The following is a 17,326-nucleotide window of genomic DNA, read 5'->3' as shown; positions in this document are numbered from 1 at the left end:
ACTCTTTAATGATTACGAACTGCGTGAGATGTAATAGGCTGCTGGCAGGATTGCCATACTGGGCCAGAAGTGGTTTTAAGGAATGGGTGTTATGTTAATGGGACAGCATCCCACAGTCAGCATCACCCCGCAGCACTCAGAGTAGCTGCAGGCAGGGGCTGCACTGCTAAATGCTGTTGTGTGGATGTTGGGGTGGCACACAGAGGTGGTCACCACTCCTACGCATGAGGTTGTGCGGACAAAATAACTCATCTTGTGCAAGACTGCCACATGCTCTTCTAAGAAGTTAATTTAGGGGTGACAGTAGTGGGTCATACATTCCAAAATTTCAGGTTTAATTGTTTGGAAATTGGTTTTCATCAGACGGCTCCTCTAGCTCAGCTGCCAGCTCCCTTGGGTTGTTGTGTAGGTCTGGTGTGCTGTGCTAACACAGGGGGCAGTTGGTACACAGGGAGAAAGATGGTGGGGTGTGTTTTCCTCTGGTTTTAAAATTTCTGAGAACAAGTCATCCCTATTATACAGTGGAGACCTTTAAACATAATCTGCCAACATATGCCAGTTCGATTCTTCCGCAAGAATACCCAGCTAGCTGCATGCTTGACACTGCGTACTGGAAGCAAGAACCACCAGCTTCCCTGTCCAGAGATGCTGTGCTGGCTTCCCCACGTGCTGCACCCACCTCCTGTCCTCACATCACCTGTGACACCGAGGGGTGATTCCCACCCAATGAGAGAGGGACTATGCAGCACCCAAAAGGCAATGCTCCTTTCTCCTTAGCCCTCTGTGCTTAGGAACAGGTCATCCACTCCTTTGGCAATGCTAACAGCTCCACTGGTTTCTTTGAAGCTGATGCTGATTTTTATACCCTTGTTCAGTTATTAAAAATAATTGCAGTATTTTTTGTCTTCATAGTTTGTCACCATTTTGGAAGGAGTCTTGGCCAAACTGTCTAGATATGATGAAGGAACTTTATTTTCTTCTTTCCTGTCATTTACTGTAAGTAAAGACAATATTTCCTTTTTTCTTTTATTTTATTGTCTGAGTTATAATCTCCTGCTCTAGATCAGCTACATAATAATTCTGCTATTCTGTGATATTTGAACACTATAACCCCAGCATGAACAGGCAAGCAACCTATATGCAGGTATACAGTACTTAAACACCCAAGATGCAGAGACCATCATGGTGTAGCACAGAGTAAAGCCATCTCCAGTCATCATTCAGGTTGGTGGAGTTTGTTCTGTTGAGGATGCGTATGAAGCTGAAAAAAATCATTGCACTGTATACTCAATTTCCCTAACTAAAGAACTCGCTTCATTGCCACCTTGCATGATGAGTGTGTTCCTTTCGTTCTTCTGGCCATAACAGTGACCATCTTAAGTAGTAAAGAACAAAATAAGGGAGATCTAAGGAGTGCCTTTGTATTTCTAAAAGAGAGCAAGGTAGGGGAAATGCCATGAGGTTACATGGCACAAGGTGACTCTCATGCCACTTTTCTCCCTAACACTGCTGAACCAAACCACCGCTTATCACACTACATGTTTACTAGAACAGTACAGGACAAGAAACATATCCATGAAAAACTGGCCTCAGTATCCATGAGGGTTTAGCAATCTGAGCTGTATTCTACAAAAGTGTTGTGACAGCTTTTTAGGACAAACACGTAACAGCTGATTTCCAAAGGTCTTCTGCAAATGCATGCCAGAAAGTTTACAAGAGCATCTGTTTGCAAGCGTGGCTTCTCTGAGCTCAGCTCGCAGGCAGGTGTGCACCCGAATGCGTGTGTCTGGGGTTGCTTGGAAAGCTGCAGTAACATTTTCACCCCTCGTCCCCGCTGCCTGCATGCACAGCCTGTCCTGCTCTCACTTGTTCACAGAGGCTGGGCAGGAGGCAGAGGCACCGCTCTGCAAACTGGAGAGGCTTTCCAAAGACTTTCAGGAGTTGTCTTAGCTACTTGCAGTTGTCTGTTGTTTCCCACTCTTGGGCCTGTTTGGTGGAGTTTGAAGCAGTTATGCAGGATATGTTTGGAAATGATGATGGGTGTAGGAGGGCTCACCAGTGGAGGCAAGGAATTCTGCTCACAGGCAGCTGTGTGCACACAGAGTCTGGCAGCTCAGCTAAACTGCCACAGAGTTCAAACTAAGCTTCACAATTTTTCAGCTGTGCTTTAGGCAGTTTGGTTTTCGGAAAAGGAGGGGAAGGAAGGGTGTCCCACAGTGCAGCTCTCCCAGGATAACCCCTGAGGCTGTGCTCATGCCTGCCTGCGGGGATGCAAGGTGGATACCTTCCTCATTCCAGTGTTGCAGAGGGTTAGGAGATGCTCACATGCCAGCAGCAGAGGATGTGGAGGTGGCAGCTTTCCAGGCATTGGAAGTACCAGTGTCAGCCCTGATAGACAGTGTAATGTGCAGTCCTTCCTTCTCCATGAATCCAAGTTGTTCCTCGGTTGACGCTGCGCTGCTCCCACCACATCCTACTGTTTATGTTGCAAAGTGCTGCTCCCTTAGATTGCTGAGCGAAGCCCACAGCTGCACTCAGGCTCTGGGTACCCATGAGGAGGCAGCACATAGGTGCCTGGGTGTCAAGGATCCTCACTCTGCTGCTCCTCAGACACTTAAGGACAACTTATCAGCCCCAGCAGCAAAATGATCTGTCCCACTCTGACAGCCCCACAGCCTATAAGCCCAGCTCCACAACTTCAGTTTCAAGTTTCTACCCGGGAAGGTATGTGCATCCAAATAATTACTGTGTGTGATGTATACACACCACCAAGAAGCTGAGCCCTCACTCCAGCAAGGAGCTGGGTGCATGGTGGAGAAGCAGGATTGCTCTTTTCTGGGCAAGGGTTGTTTCTCACTTTGACCCGCCTGTTTGCTGAGAGCTACTGGGCAGCCACAGCCAGAAGAGGAGGCTGAGGAACAGCCTCGACCCCTTTAGCACTGGGCTTGGAAAGTCTCCCTTACCTGCAGTAGTAATGGGATTTGCTGTGTTTAGTCTTTGCAGCAATAAATAGAGAAACACTGTCTTGTTACAGCATGCTTGCACCACCTCCCACGTTTTCCCTGTCTGAAAAATACAACAAAGTGTGATGGTCCAAGCCGCTGAGCTCTAGAAAGCATTAGTCTCCCACCCCCTTCCACCGACTTCTTTCATCGTGTGTTTTCCAGGCACTCTGCAAGCGACATGTAATCAGGGGTCTTGTGACAGACAGTTTTATCACCTAGTAGGATATCCTCATTTCCAATTCTTGCCTCAAAATTCAAGATAAAATTAATGCATCTGTTGTCCTAATAAATTCCCACTAGCCACTTCTCCTTGCAGAGCACTTTGAGAGGAAAATACCCTTCTAAATTTGGCCAGACTCTTAGTTTTTTTCTGTTTATTGCTACGTCTAAGTGCATCTTGGTGGCAGCAGCCGGGGCCCTGGCTAGGCGTCTGCATGCATAGATCCACTGAGTCACAGGAATGACAGCTTCTAAAATTCCCTTTAATCTGGATGGCCTCTGTAGGCAGAGTATTACACCTACGGTAATTAAAACTAAAGACTGCATATTACCCAAGGGAGACAGAAGTAAAAGATCTTATTTTTGTTCGGCACAAAATTTGTATGGTAAACTGCGACGTTTCATGGCAAAGTCACATACTTTGTGAAAAACGGCAGCCTAGGAAAAATCACACAACATCCGGCAGTTTGGAAATTTCACTAAATGTAGCCAAATCTGAGTTTAAGGGAAAACAAGTAATTATTCTGATTAAAGGGGAGTGGGCAGGAGAAGCAGCTCAGTTTTTTTGTGGGTGGAAGGGGGAGATTGCAGGAAGCCAACTGAGTTATTCTTGTCGCTTCTTGGCTTTGGGGAAGAAGGCAGTCTGAGATGGAGGCGCTAAGCTTGACCTAGGAATGCTAAATGCAGGCTCAGATTGCAGGGTTCCTGGGGTGCTGCTGCCTTCCTTCATGCCCTGTGTGATACTGGAGGACACAGGTGTGTGGCACAGTGCAGCCCTGAGCGTGGACCCCAACAGGACTTCAGCGAGCTGTCGAGCCACATCATTTTATGAGCTTTCCTCCTGGTTGTTCAGCTTTGCTGCTCAGGAAGAGAGCTCGTTTGGACCTAGCTTGGGCAGCCCTGCCTGCGATCCTCCGTGCTGGCGTGGGTGTGCCATGACTGCCTGCTCCTCCGGAGCTGCAGCCGTTGGGCAGGCTCCAGCTGCCTTCATGCACGGAGGCTGGGGCTCCTCTGCTCCCGTTTGGCAGGAACAACGGGTAGCGCTTCGCTGCTTCCCAAGAAAGTTGTGAGGATAAATGCAGCAAAAAGGCGAGGTGTCCAGGCGGCCAGCTGGGATACCTGGAGGAGAGATGAGCATTCACTGTTCCCTGGGAGCAAGGGCTTGGCATTGATTGTGTTCCCTCTTTGTAAATGCGTGTGCCGGGACGTGCCCCGTCCTCCTCCAGCACCTCCGGGAGCCAGGCCTTGGCTCGCATCGCAGCGGCAGGCGCTCGGTGCCCTCCTCCTGCCCTTCCCTCTGTTCTTGTCCCCCGGCTTGGCAGCCTGGGTGCTGCCAATACTTGCAGCGTTCACCTCGGCAATTACCACCAGTCTGGTCTTTTGTATCGCCTCATTGTGCTTAATTATGCACCCCCCACACACACCATATGAGTGCTTCCACCCACTCTCACATTCTGTCTCACACATACATTCATTCTCTCATTTGGGACACATAATTTATTCATCCCAAGATGCAACTGTGTGTGTGTTATATTTAGGCTGTTTTAATGGTAGCTTTAGAAATATTTAAAAGCAGGTGAGCTTTTACACCCAAACAAAGATGGCCGGCAACGCTTACCCTAATTAAAAGCAGAAGCGTTGTGGAAAATCCCAGCCGTACTCTTTCTAGACACGGTGCCTTATGCTACAGTGGGAAAAAGGTCTCTCTGGCCAGCTGGGCACTGCTCAGTTGGCAAAGCTGGCCCTGGCACTGGGGGTGAGCCTGCCTCCCGTGGCAGGCGCTGTGCACCCTGCTGCATGGCAAACTGGAGACAAAGTCGATTTGGGGTCTTGCAGCCCTTGCCGGCTTGTGAGGACAACGCAGAGTGCAGCGTCCACCCTCTGATACCCTCCCTCAAATCTCCCTTCTGGCTGGAGAGCTGCCTGGAGGAGAAAGACCTGAGGGTGTTGGTTGATAGCGACTAAACATGAGCCAGCAGTGGCCCAGGTGGCCAAGAAGGCCAATGGCATCTTGGCTTGGATCAGAAACGGCGTGACCAGCAGGTCCAGGGAGGTTATTCTCCCTCTGTACTCGGAACTGGTGAGGCCACTCCTCGAATCCTGTGTTCAGTTCTGGGCCCCTCACCACAAGAAGGATGTTGAGGCTCTGGAGCGAGTCCAGAGAAGAGCAACAAAGCTGGTGAGGGAGCTGGAAAGCAGGCCTTATGAGGAACGGCTGAGAGAGCTGGGGTTGTTTAGCCTGGAGAAGAGGAGGCTGAGGGGAGACCTCATTGCTCTCTACAACTACCTGAAAGGAGGTTGTAGAGAGGAGGGTGGTGGCCTCTTCTCCCAAGTGACAGGGGACAGGACAAGAGGGAATGGCCTCAAGCTCCACCAGGGGAGGTTTAGGTTGAACATTAGGAAAAAATTTTTCACAGAAAGGGTCATTGGGCACTGGAACAGGCTGCCCAGGGAGGTGGTTGAGTCACCTTCCCTGGAGGTGTTTAAGGGACGGGTGAACAAGGTGCTGAGGGACATGGTTTAGTGATCGATGGGAATGGTTGGACTCGATGATCTGGTGGGTCTCTTCCAACCTGGTGATTCTATGATATCTCTTAAAAGAGGGGAGGAATTTCAGAGGAAATGCTAATATAGCTGTTTGTGGTCTGGGAAGCAAGAAAGCTCTGGGGCACTTCACTGTGGCATGGCCTGAGCGCATTGCCCCAGCATGGTCTGCAAGCTCCTGCAGCATCAGGGCCAGCAAAAAGGGGGAAAATAATGTCCCAGACTGCATCCTGCAACACCGAGGGAAGCATGACGTGGCTAGGAGTATGGGCTGGGGGCAAAATTGGGGTCCTTTGGATGCTTTCTTGTGGCCACTTTGGTGTAGGTGCCTGCCAGCCTTGCCATGCTATCATGTCCTCACTGTTGGGGGAGCTCTCATAGTCCCCGGGATGCGGGTTCTGGTGGGAGAGACACACATTGCCTTCGGAGACACGTGGCATCAGGTGGAGAACAAGGCCTCTGAAGAAAATAACGATGTCTACTTATGAACCCCATCTTCCCCCGCTTGCTGAAGCAGAGAGGGAGAAGCACAACTCCCACACTATCATCTGTTGCTATTAGAGCTTTCGCAGCAGTAAAGTTACCTCTCCAAAACAACAACAACAAAAATACCACCCTTGCCTATTCTCTTAGACAGGACATGTAGTTTTGAGCCCCCTTTTATCCCCATTTGGCGTTATGTTATCCCAAATCTTGTCTGGAGCAGCTCTTACAAGTGTTTGAAGAAAAGCAAAGACCTGAAAACATGCTAATGGTGTAAACTCTCTTCTTGTTCCTTTTACAGGTGAAGGCTGCTTCCAAATACGTGGATGTACCCGTAAGCACAATTTAAACAACTTCTGTCATAGTAATTTGCATCATGCTTTGGTTTATAGCATGTGTAGCAGCCCACATTATGCATTAACAGCCAAGATTGAACCATGGGCCTTCACACTTCTAACATTTGAACTGGAAAGAATATCTCCATCGTGTTAATAATGAGCAGTTACTCTCTTGTGGAGACCTTTAAGGCTGTTTAGGCAATAATTTGCAGATGGTGTCAAAAAGGTACCATATTTATGCAATTGGCTTGAATCACATTTAAAAAAAAATGGGAGCAGTGCATTCTGTTAATTCTTCATTTGGACTTGTACAAATAGAGTAAAATTTCCAAACAAAAAGGTCCAGACATGTTAGAACTGAGCCAACACACATCTAACACATTAGCTAATCTATTTTATTTTTGTTCTTCTAATTGTTGGTTTGTTGTACTCTTTCGGAAAATGACTTTTTTATTACTTTGGGGAAATGGTGATGAGCTAGCAACATGTGTTTCAGAAATTGTTAATGAAAATAATTTTTTCCGTTTTTCTGTAATTGGTATAGGGAAACTGTACATCGTCTCCTCTAATTAGACCTTGATTCATAAGGAAAAGAGCCCTTAACATTCTTAGACAGAGCACTTAACTTGCCAGAAATTTACATTTAAATTGAGTTGAAGAGCAATATATGAATGTTGGCTGGAATAAGGGGTTACCGTAACATTTACACGCAGAAAGAGGCTGAGCAATTACAAATGAAAAAAAGTGTAGATCTTAATGTATCAGTTCCTTCATCCAGTTAGCCTGGGCAGTGTAAATGAGGAATAACCCTGTTGAATTTGATGACCTGTATGTATAATGTATATATGATATATAACGTGGGTGTGATTGCTTTGCATGCAATGTGAAAAATTGATTAGACGTCTTGGACCACATCATCTGCATTTGATGTTTCCTTAACTTAGCCCAAAAGGAAGCTTTCCTTCCAAATTGCCATATCTGTAGCACAGCATGACAAAGACAACCCTTGAACAGTAAGAGATCTTGCTTGGCTTAAAATATCCCAATATCCCAATATCCTGTTGTCTTGGAGTAACAGAAACAATTGAGAGCATTAAAAAGAGAAACTCAGAATTCCTTTCTAGCCCTAGAAAATGTTGAGATCCTTTGGTTGAAACTCCCTAGCTGTTCAAGTGTATCATAAATATTTAGCCATCAGGAATTTGAGCACAGAACAGTTATTTTCAGTAACTTTCAAGGAAAAGCATGGCCTTCCTAGAAAGTAAAGCATCTCTAGGGAAGCAGCCTTGGTAAAATGCCATATAACCCTTTTAAGCTTTTCCAAAAAGATTTTCTCATAGTACCTGGGAGACCCCTGGGAGGTCCTCAGCATTGCAGCCATGCAGGAGGGGCAAGGTCTGCTCCCATCCCCGGAGTCAGTCTGATGCACTGGTTCTTGCATAAGATAGAGCAGAAGTCATTCATCTGGGTTATTTTTTTATTGTTTCCCCACCTCCCCATGGAAATGAAGCCACAGTGCAACGGTTCCCTCTGTAGCAAGAACCAGCCCCACACAGCAAACTGGCCTTTGCTAGAGCCTGTTCCATCATCCACGAGCCACTGCCTTTCAGGGAGGAAGGAGAAAGAAAAGCCTATTTTGTTAGAGGCTTCTCTTTTAGAGGACAGAGTGGAAATCCTGCTGTGGAACAGAAAACCATCAGTTAAATTCTAATTCTGCAAACACCATTGCAATTGTGTGGGTACAAACCGATCCATTGAATGCCACCTTGAAATGGGCATGATCGGCGTGCTGAAAATTGCTTGAAAGTGTAACACTTGACTACTGCCACATTTATGTTGTCCTCATTGTTTTTCAAATTAATACCTTGTCATTGTTGCAGTAGGTGTTAAGAAATGTTACTGGCTTCCCAAGGGCCAAGCACTGGCCCTTTGCTTGATAATTGTTTGCTTTGTATTAAAAAACTCCCTTCCTACTGCTTTCCAAACTGTCCTCATTTTCACCCTGGAAATTACACAGATGTGTTAACTAACTTCAATTTACAGTGGCTGACAATCGTATCTTGCAGAGAAATGATACTCTGTGATCTGAGGTAAATCACAGTAATGGAAACTAATGACACGAGTTATTAACAAACTTACAATGTGCCATGGAAATTTAAGGTTTTGTGGCAGCTTTTGTAATGACTCGTGTAACAGTATTTTAATGGGTTTCCTTCGAGGTAAGCTTGATTCCAGTATATCAAGCAGTGTGAACTCAAACAGGATTTTTTTTTTCAGTATTTTCCCATCCACCTGCTTCAGTTCCCATATTCTTTAAAGAAATGCTGTTGTCCCAAAATATTGCAGACTTGTAAGTTGCTGTTTAAAATCAGTTAAATTCTGCAGTGCCGTAGAGACGTGACAGCACAGGGAGGCTTCCTGCTGTTTAGCAGCAGCTTAAACATTCACATAGACATAAATTCCCTGACTTACCACTTAACCAGTCTATTCTTAAGAGCAGCAGTAACTGTGACCTAAAGTCTGGGGTCTAAATAGAAAAAGAAAGGTGATTTTGGCATGCCTCCTGCAATGCCAGCTGCTTGCTGCACACATCCTCACACCGTAGAAGGAAAAAACGAGAGCCTAGCTCTGGCTGTTAGCTTTCTACCTTCAGAAACCTTGCACAGAGAAGATGATCTGAGAAAACAACAAATCCTCAGCCTGGCTTGCAAGTTCGCTCATTAGGTCAACAGCACCAAAGGTAGCAAGACACCTTCCCGGCATCGGTATGTCGTGGAAGAGCTTAATTCCTCTGACGGTCTTCACTGTAGATGAAAGAAGAGAAAGAGCAAGTGTCTCTGCATGGTCTTGTGCTGTGCCCAGTGTGTTGCTGGACATGGGGCACAAAGCAGTGGGATTCAGTGTCTATCAGGTAAGGAAAGCGTGAACTGCAGGAGGACAGCAGGAGATGGAGAAGGAAAAGCAGCAATGAGGCTACAGAGGAGCCACCCCTGTGCCGCTATTCATGTTTCTCTCTCTCTCTCTTCTTCTCTCCCCCATGCAGAAGCCGGGGATGGATGTTGCTGATGCCTATGTGACATTTGTCCGCCACTCTCAGGATGTCCTGCGTGATAAGGTCAATGAGGAGATGTATATAGAAAGGTTATTTGATGTAAGTAAATGCCTTCTCCTCCTTGGACACCAAGCAGGAGAGACCCAAAATGTGACAAAATAAGACAGGAGGATAAGTCACATTTTGAGAAAATTTATTGGTTATAGCTTTAAAAAATAAATAAATCTTTCCTTTCTTTCTGACTAAGGCTCGTATCTGCTCTCTGCCTGCTTTAAATCTCTACTCTAGTCTACTCTGTCTTGGTCTGTCTGTGTCTGGATTTTAAAGGAATAGCATCTTCTCAGAGAACCCTTGACTATGTTTAAGCTTGTGGAAAATCTCTCTGTAACAGAAAGTCATGGTCATTGTTCTTGCTCTTAAATTTTGAGCTGTTTTTTTGGCAGACGCATTTGCTAAGGGCCATCTCACATTTTGCAGTGTGTTTTATTGACAACCACTCCAAAACTGACCATTGTAAATTTTAATTTTAAAAGCTAACCAAAACAGAGCTGATTTGGGATGGACTTCCGTATTTCAGGAGGACCATCTTGTGGTGTCTGACACCAAAGGTAAAGTTGAGACATAGTCTTCTTGATGAATATTACATGGTAGGAACTGACCCGGATGTTTAGAGCTATTTTTCTGTTGCACAAGATAAATAAATTGGACTCTTAAGAGAACAGTGACCTGTGATGCCCGTTTGTTTTGGATTTTGATGCATGTTAACCAATATCTTTGTTTCTGTTGCTCTTGTTGCATTATAGCCTTTCTGTCCTCATAGCTGTTCTATAGCAAAGGTTTTCTGTTGATGGCCAGCCTGTAGCATTAGTGTTTCAGTCTCCTTGAGGGTATTTGTCCATTTATCAGTTTCTGTTTGAAGCAGCTTGTGTTCCTACTTTCCTTCCTTTCATTTCTCAGCAGTGCCATTTCTCAGTCTCACAGCTCTGGAACTCTTAACAACCTTCCTTGCTTTCTCTACTCGCTCGTTTGCTTCCTCAGTGTGTAGGGAAAGCTGCTTTTTTTCCTAACCAACCTCCTTCTTCAGTCAATACCTCTCTTTCTGCGCATTACCTGTCCCTTAGAAACCTCTTCCTCCTTTACAATTCCCACTCTTTCTTTCCCCCCTATCCTCTCGGATTAAAATGGAACTTATCTCTCATGTCAAATGTTTTATCACATTATATCAAGTGGCATGAATTAGAGTCAAATAATCTTACTGTGTACATCTACTAGCATGACCCATATCCACTGAGAATGCCTCATTCATGCACGGAGCACAGCAGTGCCTCCTCCGGGCACCACGCGTGCTCGCTCTGGGGAGACTTTGCAGCGCAGAGCACCAGACGCAAATCACCCATCAAGCAGGCATGGGGAGAAAAAAACAAAACATAAAACAAAAGACTGTCACTTCCATCTGCAGCAGGCCTGCGAGTGCATTGCTCGTTTGTGTTGAAATTTATTCCATGAGCAGCTAAATTTCCAGAGCTCATCTGGACTGTTCTTTTCAATGCCCACACTGCCTTTTCCCTCATCCTTTCCCTGTGATTCACAGTTGGTGTGTTTGTACCCTTTGGGCCATTATTTCCAATTTTCAAAAGGCTGTAATTAGTAGAAATATTTATTTCAGTTTGATCTGCTCATACTTAGTTTTACCAAGCCAAATTTTAAACAAATTAACCATTGACAATAATTAAAAAAAAAAAAGCAGCTACCTTGATGGAAAGCAAAAAATGCAAAACGTTTCTTTCCCTCCCTGCTTTCCTCAAGTCTCCCTATGCAGAATAAAACAATCAAATGTAGGGTTTTCACGTTGCTCTGCCTTTTTTGACCCATGCTGGCCAGGCAGGAGCTGCAGCATGTGGGAGCTGTTCCCATCCCTGTTCCCCTACCCGTTCCCATCCTCCGTGCCAGCAGGGCAGCATTGGGATCAATGCTGACAAACTCTCTGCATGTGTCATGTGCGTGAGCATGTACCCGCGAGCAGGGTGAGCTGCGGGGCCCTTGGTTCACAAGGAGGGAAGGAGATGCACCCAGCCCTAGCCACCCAAAAGCTGAATTGTGTTTGGTGTGGTCGTGTGTTGTCTTTGCCAGATTGCAGTGGAAGAAGCAAATTGCCTCTGAGGTGAGGGCTCAGCAAGACTGAGGTGCTGCTGGTGGGGCCATAACAGCAGGGTTTCTGAGTACGTGAGATGTCACCTGGGCCCAGACCCCATTTAAATTGGTGCTGTGTTCACCAGCGTTTCAGTAAGGACAGGCACAAATGCTCAGCAGTGTTGTTCTGAGCTTGATCTCAGCCACAGCCCTTTGCCCCTTCACACAGCAAAGCAGCGTGGCCACGAGGTGTTTCAGCTTCATCTACATTCATGGTCCTGTTTTCTGAGGACATTTTAGGTGCCAGCTACCTTTTTAATAAGAAGGAGAAGGGGAATGATAAAAAATTATTTATGATGCTGAATTACTCGGGCCTGATTTTACTCTCTCTTCAGAGGATCAATCCTCTTATCTGAGAAACTCTTCTCCAGGCAATGAGATTATTAACACTTTCAAGGCTGGCTCCTCAGTTGACTTAGTGCAGTGATGCTGGCTTACCCCAGCAAAAAGCTTAGGTGCAGTTTTAGGATGTTATGTGCTAGTATGTGCAGCCATGGCAGGTAAACAGCTTAAATCTGCCTGCAGGCAGTTCCCCTGCTCTCAGTGGGGTCACATTAAAGACACTTGCAATATAGGGTGAAATCCCCTTTCTTTGCGTCTGTGAGGAGTGCAGGAGGAGAGGTGCACACTGCAAGGTTGCCTATCGCACGTTCTGTGGGCTTTGCAGCTTCTGGCATATTCCTAATCCGCTTTATTTCTCTGCAGTCCTACCCAACATTTCCATTCATTTCCCCTTTATTTCCTCCCAGGAGCAGAGGCTGCAGAGTGCATCAGGCTATCTCCCAACAAAAGCAGGGTTAATGCATTTTTCTTGGTGTTTGCCATAATTTCTTAGCTCAGAAACCATCTCTTTTCCCCCGCATCGTGTGCCCTGCTCGCACCTGCAGAACAGGGGTGTGTTCTTCAGGACTTACACATCTTTGCAGAAGATTATTGTAATATATCTGTGTGGTCTGTGTGTTAATCCTCTTAATTCTGCAAATTAGTCAGGGTTTCCCCCCCTCCCTCGAAACAGAGTAATTTTAATTTTAAAAATCTGTATTCTTGGGTTCATTGAATGAACAGATTGATCGTGGAGTTCTGCTGGTAATCAAAACCTAGCTAGCTTTTTGGCAGTGCTGTTTACTGCAGAGTAACATGACTTATTTACTTGGCCTGACTCACTAATTTGATAACATTTAAAGCTAAAACACTGTAATAAGGCCCATTGGTAGAGAGAAGAGTTTCAGAATAGCACCATAGCATCCGCTCCCTGTGTTCCTGTGCATGGATGGGCTCTTTGGGAATGAAACCACCGTGATATTTTGCACACAGCAAAGAAAGATGACAAGTTCTGTGTAGTGCCTGATAAAAAGTAAATTTTTATCACTTCTTCCCTGGAGAGGGTAGAGAGTTGACGTGCAGAATGAGACTGCTGATAGCAACAGTGAGGCAGGGGCGGGCGGCTCTATCTTAAACATGGGAAAATAGCTTCGGAGTGATCTTGAGTCTTCAGACCAATTCTACAAAATTCAGGTCCTCTTTGGCCTGAGATACTCAGAATTTCATAGGATCAGAGTTTATATCTCTGTAATTTTGTCTGAGGGCACTTGTAAGCACTGTGCCCTTTGGTGGAAGTTATTTATACATGTACATGTGTATATCTTTACACACAGCCTTAGATAGTCACAGGATAGGTTTCAACCCATCAGAACATATGTGATCCAGAAAGTCTGTGATTGACTAGTAGCTAGTGTGAATGCCAACCTTTCTTCTTCATAAATTGGTAAACACGAATATAAAACATAGCAAGAATATTTCCTCCCCAGTCACAGGCGAGTAGCACGTACACAAAAGGCTACTGAACGTCAAGTGAGCTCCTTGAGATCCTGCGAATTCCAGCATCCTGATGCAGTCCCTAAATAGCGCAGATGGCATTTTTCTCTCTGATGATTAATTCAATATCTTACCGAAAAAAACAAAAACATGCTTTTGATATGAGAGATCAAAACACCAAGAGAAGCTCCTAAGATTGCAAGGACCTAAAAAAAAAAAATTAATTTATTTTTTTCCTCCGTGTACTTCTTGAAGACACCAGCCTGAGTAGAAGATAAGGATTAAAACAGATGTGCTTAGTGCTAGTTCATCTGCTTAAATCTAGCAGTCTCTGAGATCAGTGATTAAAAAGCCATCTCTAACTTTGATGAAATCCACTGCAAGGGTAATACTGTGCCTCTGATCGCTTTCTTATGGGCCTCATGTCTGCCTAAACCGGACATAGAAAACATTTCACTGGAGATGATACATGGATTATATGGGTCAATTATACACTTAATCTGCCTTCTGGGGATTAAATGTGCATAGATTGACCCTGTGTATTTGGCTTGTCCTTGGCAGTTATCAGATCAGGAAGGTTGCCTTTACCGGAAAGTCTGGTAAGAACTTAATCACGCAGTGATACAGCCCACTGAGGCGGCAGCCCCGGCCGCGCCGCAGAAGGCAGTTTTACCACTTCACTGTCACTGTGTATGTTCAGCTTCCTCGAAGGGCTGTGTCACAGCCGGGAGACCAGACGGAGTATTTTCTCCTGAAACGAGAAAGCGAGCCCGTTCGTCTCTGCAAGACGGAGGCAGGTTTTTTTTCTTGATGGCAGGATCTGGGCAGGCATAGCAGGGAGGGCAGACCGCGACTTTGCTCTGCCCTGTGCCATCCACGGTGCAGAGGGACACTCATTTCTGTCCCAGAAGCAAAGAAAGTGCCATGGCTCAAATGTTATTGGAGCCAGCATCTCTTTCCTGCTGCCCTCAGGGAGGCACAAGCCCTCAGGCAGGGCTCCAGTGCCCAGGCTCAGTGCCCTCAGGCTCAGCTCAGCTGGGTTTTTAGGAAGCCCCAGTGATACACCATGGCTGGTGTTGCAGCTGGTGGATTTTTGTTCCCTTCCCCGAGCCGGGAGCCCAGCAGGAGTGCAGAGCCCTCCTATTTCCAGAGGTGCCTGTCCTGGCTGATAACTGACTTCTGAATATCAGAGACAGTGAGAAATGAGGGTGCAGGGCACTCTGTGCGTCCCAGGCTTCAGCAAAATCCTTATACAAACTTCCAGGAACCTGAGTGAGCACTTCTCACTGGTTTGCTGTAACATCCACAGGCAGCTCAGCATATTTTTCAGTACCTACTGATTTGGAAGCTGATACCACACCTGAGCACACCGAAAAATTAGAAAGCACAGACTGACAGCTAGATCAGTTAATTCAGCAAGGCATCCACTTAGACATTAGCTTTTTCTTGAAACCAAAGCTTTTTCCTTCAGCAGGATACCCACTTGAATTTTGGCAGCTCCTTCAAGGCGTGCTTGCAGGATCATGGCATTTCTTGCTAGAGTGCAAGCCTTGCACAGCACAATCAAATGCCAAAAGGGAGCCCGTCTCACCCTCCCTTCTCCTTCCCCCCCTCGAACCCAAAAGCCTGGTTGTGAGTCAGTGGAGGTACTCACTGTGAGTTAGGATTACTCACAGGAGTACGGGGTGCAGGATCAGGGGAATAACGGATATCAGGCTGCGCGCTGGGCTCCCATCTAATATCTGCTTGCAGCCACGCTTACCGCTTTCTCTTAGACAGACAACAACCTGTTTCCCACCCACGCAGCTAGACTGCTCATTAGGGCACTAACTCTCTCCCACTCCCATCCTGATATGGCCTCCACTGAGCTATTTCTTCTGTGTTGTTTTTTGCTTTTTTTTTTCCTCCCTCTTCCCCCCCTTCGCAAGTGAGTTGTGAGATGAAGACAATTAAGCAGACTGATCTCGAGGAAGTGCCGCTTGCTTTTTTTTTTTCTCTCCTTGTGCTTATTTGGAGAAGCCAAAGCAGCACAGCTTTGGCTGCAGAGGCTGACACAGCCCTCAGCTGGTTCAGCAGGACTTGGACCTGGGCCTGGAGTGAGTCCCACTGCAGGGACCTTTGCTGGGGAAAGAGTATAAAATTGTGATGGCAATTGTCTGTACGTCTCCTAGAAAGGGACAAATTCTCTTTCTGAGGGGACACAGCATGTAGTATCCTTCTGCAGCCTCTTTTTCTTCCCATGTGCCTACTCAGAGCCGAGAAGGAGTGGGGAGAGGAGCTTAGCAAGGACACCACTCCTCAAGGCCAACCCTTGTCCTTTTATACTCACATGTATGAGCTTCACACGGCACCAAGTGTGCACTCACATGTGGCCTCCCACCTCTCCTGCATTCTCCTTAGTGAGGTTTCTTTTCTGAAGTGCTCGTTTAAGTAGGCTCCATTTAATTTATTTTAGAGAGAGTCTTAATAAAATAAGTCCTAGATCTGTCACTGGATTTTACATGCTTGTGAGGGCTTTTTTTCCCTTCTAAATGTCTTTATCGGAACAGCTTTTCGTGTTCCAGTAGACATTTGGTTGAAGACAGTTAATTTGATTTCTTTTCCAGAGGAGATTTTCCATTAATCATTCTAAGAAGGCAGACTGATTGCTCCGTTACGTTAAGGTCAGCCTAGGCTTGCTAGCATCATCCACACGGTGCTTTTCAGCATCAGAGATTTCTGTTCTAGGGCCGGCACTAAGTGAAAGATCATTTATTTCTCAGTAGATGCGAGTAGCTAAGGTAGTTTTGGGGCAAGAGGTGCCATCGTACTGTATCGCAGGCATCGCTACATCCTCAGAGATCCTTTTTCTGAGCAGCCTCTCTGCTCCCTGACCACGAGCAGCCTGTGCACATGTGCAACTGCATACGAGTCACTCTGAGCTGAAGCTGCCTTCCAGGTTCTTTTAAGATGCCTTAGTTAATTGAATCTTGAGTCTTGTGGGTCAGGAAGGACAGCCTGAAGGTACTGGCATTCCCTGTGAACCCCAGCCAGCACGGGTGCCGGCTGAGCCTGGCTGTGCGAGGAGCGTGGGAAGAGCTGGGACATCCTGGTGCACGCAGATGTGTGGGGCTGAACCCCAGCCCCGGAGCACAGCAGCCGTGGGCTGAGCCCCCCACTGCTAGTAGCTTTGCTCCCTCCGTCCAGGCTCTGCAAAGGGCCTTAGCCCAAAGAAACTCCTGGTGCACGCAAGGGTGAGCTGACAGCCCCTGCACAGACAATGAAGAATTGTCTGATTTCCAGCAGCGCCTTCCGTCCCTCTTTTCCTTTCCTCACACTGCAATCCAGCCCCACACAATCGCTGCCACTGCCTGCGCCAGCCAGCAGTGCGTGTGAGATTAGCCGTCCCAGGTCACTTCGTTTCTCTTGATCTACAGCTCTTTCCTTTCCCGGTGCTCCTTTAAACCTCGCCCTGGGTGCATGATATCAGCGTTTAAAAATGCTTAGCAGGACTCGGGCAGGGAGGGTGTTTTCTCCAGTCTGTAACCCCAGGAATGATACCAGGGAAGCTGCTCCCTCCCGTGCGTAAGTCCAGGACACCCTGGCAGCCTCTAGCTGCCTTTTCTGAATTTGCAGGCTATAAAGGAACCAGCTAAAATCTATTGAGTCCCACTTTGTCACAGCTTTCCATTCAATCTGAT

The 17,326-nt window shown here is 46.5% G+C and overlaps 1 protein-coding gene across 22 annotated transcripts in view; it reads left to right on the top strand.

Annotated features, from left to right (window-relative positions):
* The window catches only part of CADPS (calcium dependent secretion activator), a 217,976-nt gene that overhangs the window by 186,533 nt on the left and 14,117 nt on the right, over positions 1-17,326 (top strand). For all 22 annotated transcript variants that reach the window (XM_069865973.1, XM_069865976.1, XM_069865974.1 and 19 more), the window contains 3 exons: positions 913-996; positions 6,553-6,585; positions 9,633-9,740. In XM_069865973.1, the coding sequence (XP_069722074.1) occupies positions 913-996; positions 6,553-6,585; positions 9,633-9,740 (225 nt within the window). The remainder of the gene's footprint in view (positions 1-912; positions 997-6,552; positions 6,586-9,632; positions 9,741-17,326) is intronic.

The sequence above is a fragment of the Phaenicophaeus curvirostris genome, chromosome 11 (assembly GCF_032191515.1).
Source record: "Phaenicophaeus curvirostris isolate KB17595 chromosome 11, BPBGC_Pcur_1.0, whole genome shotgun sequence".
NCBI classification, from domain to species: Eukaryota; Metazoa; Chordata; class Aves; order Cuculiformes; family Cuculidae; genus Phaenicophaeus; species Phaenicophaeus curvirostris.
This window is presented reverse-complemented; position numbering and strand designations above follow the sequence as displayed.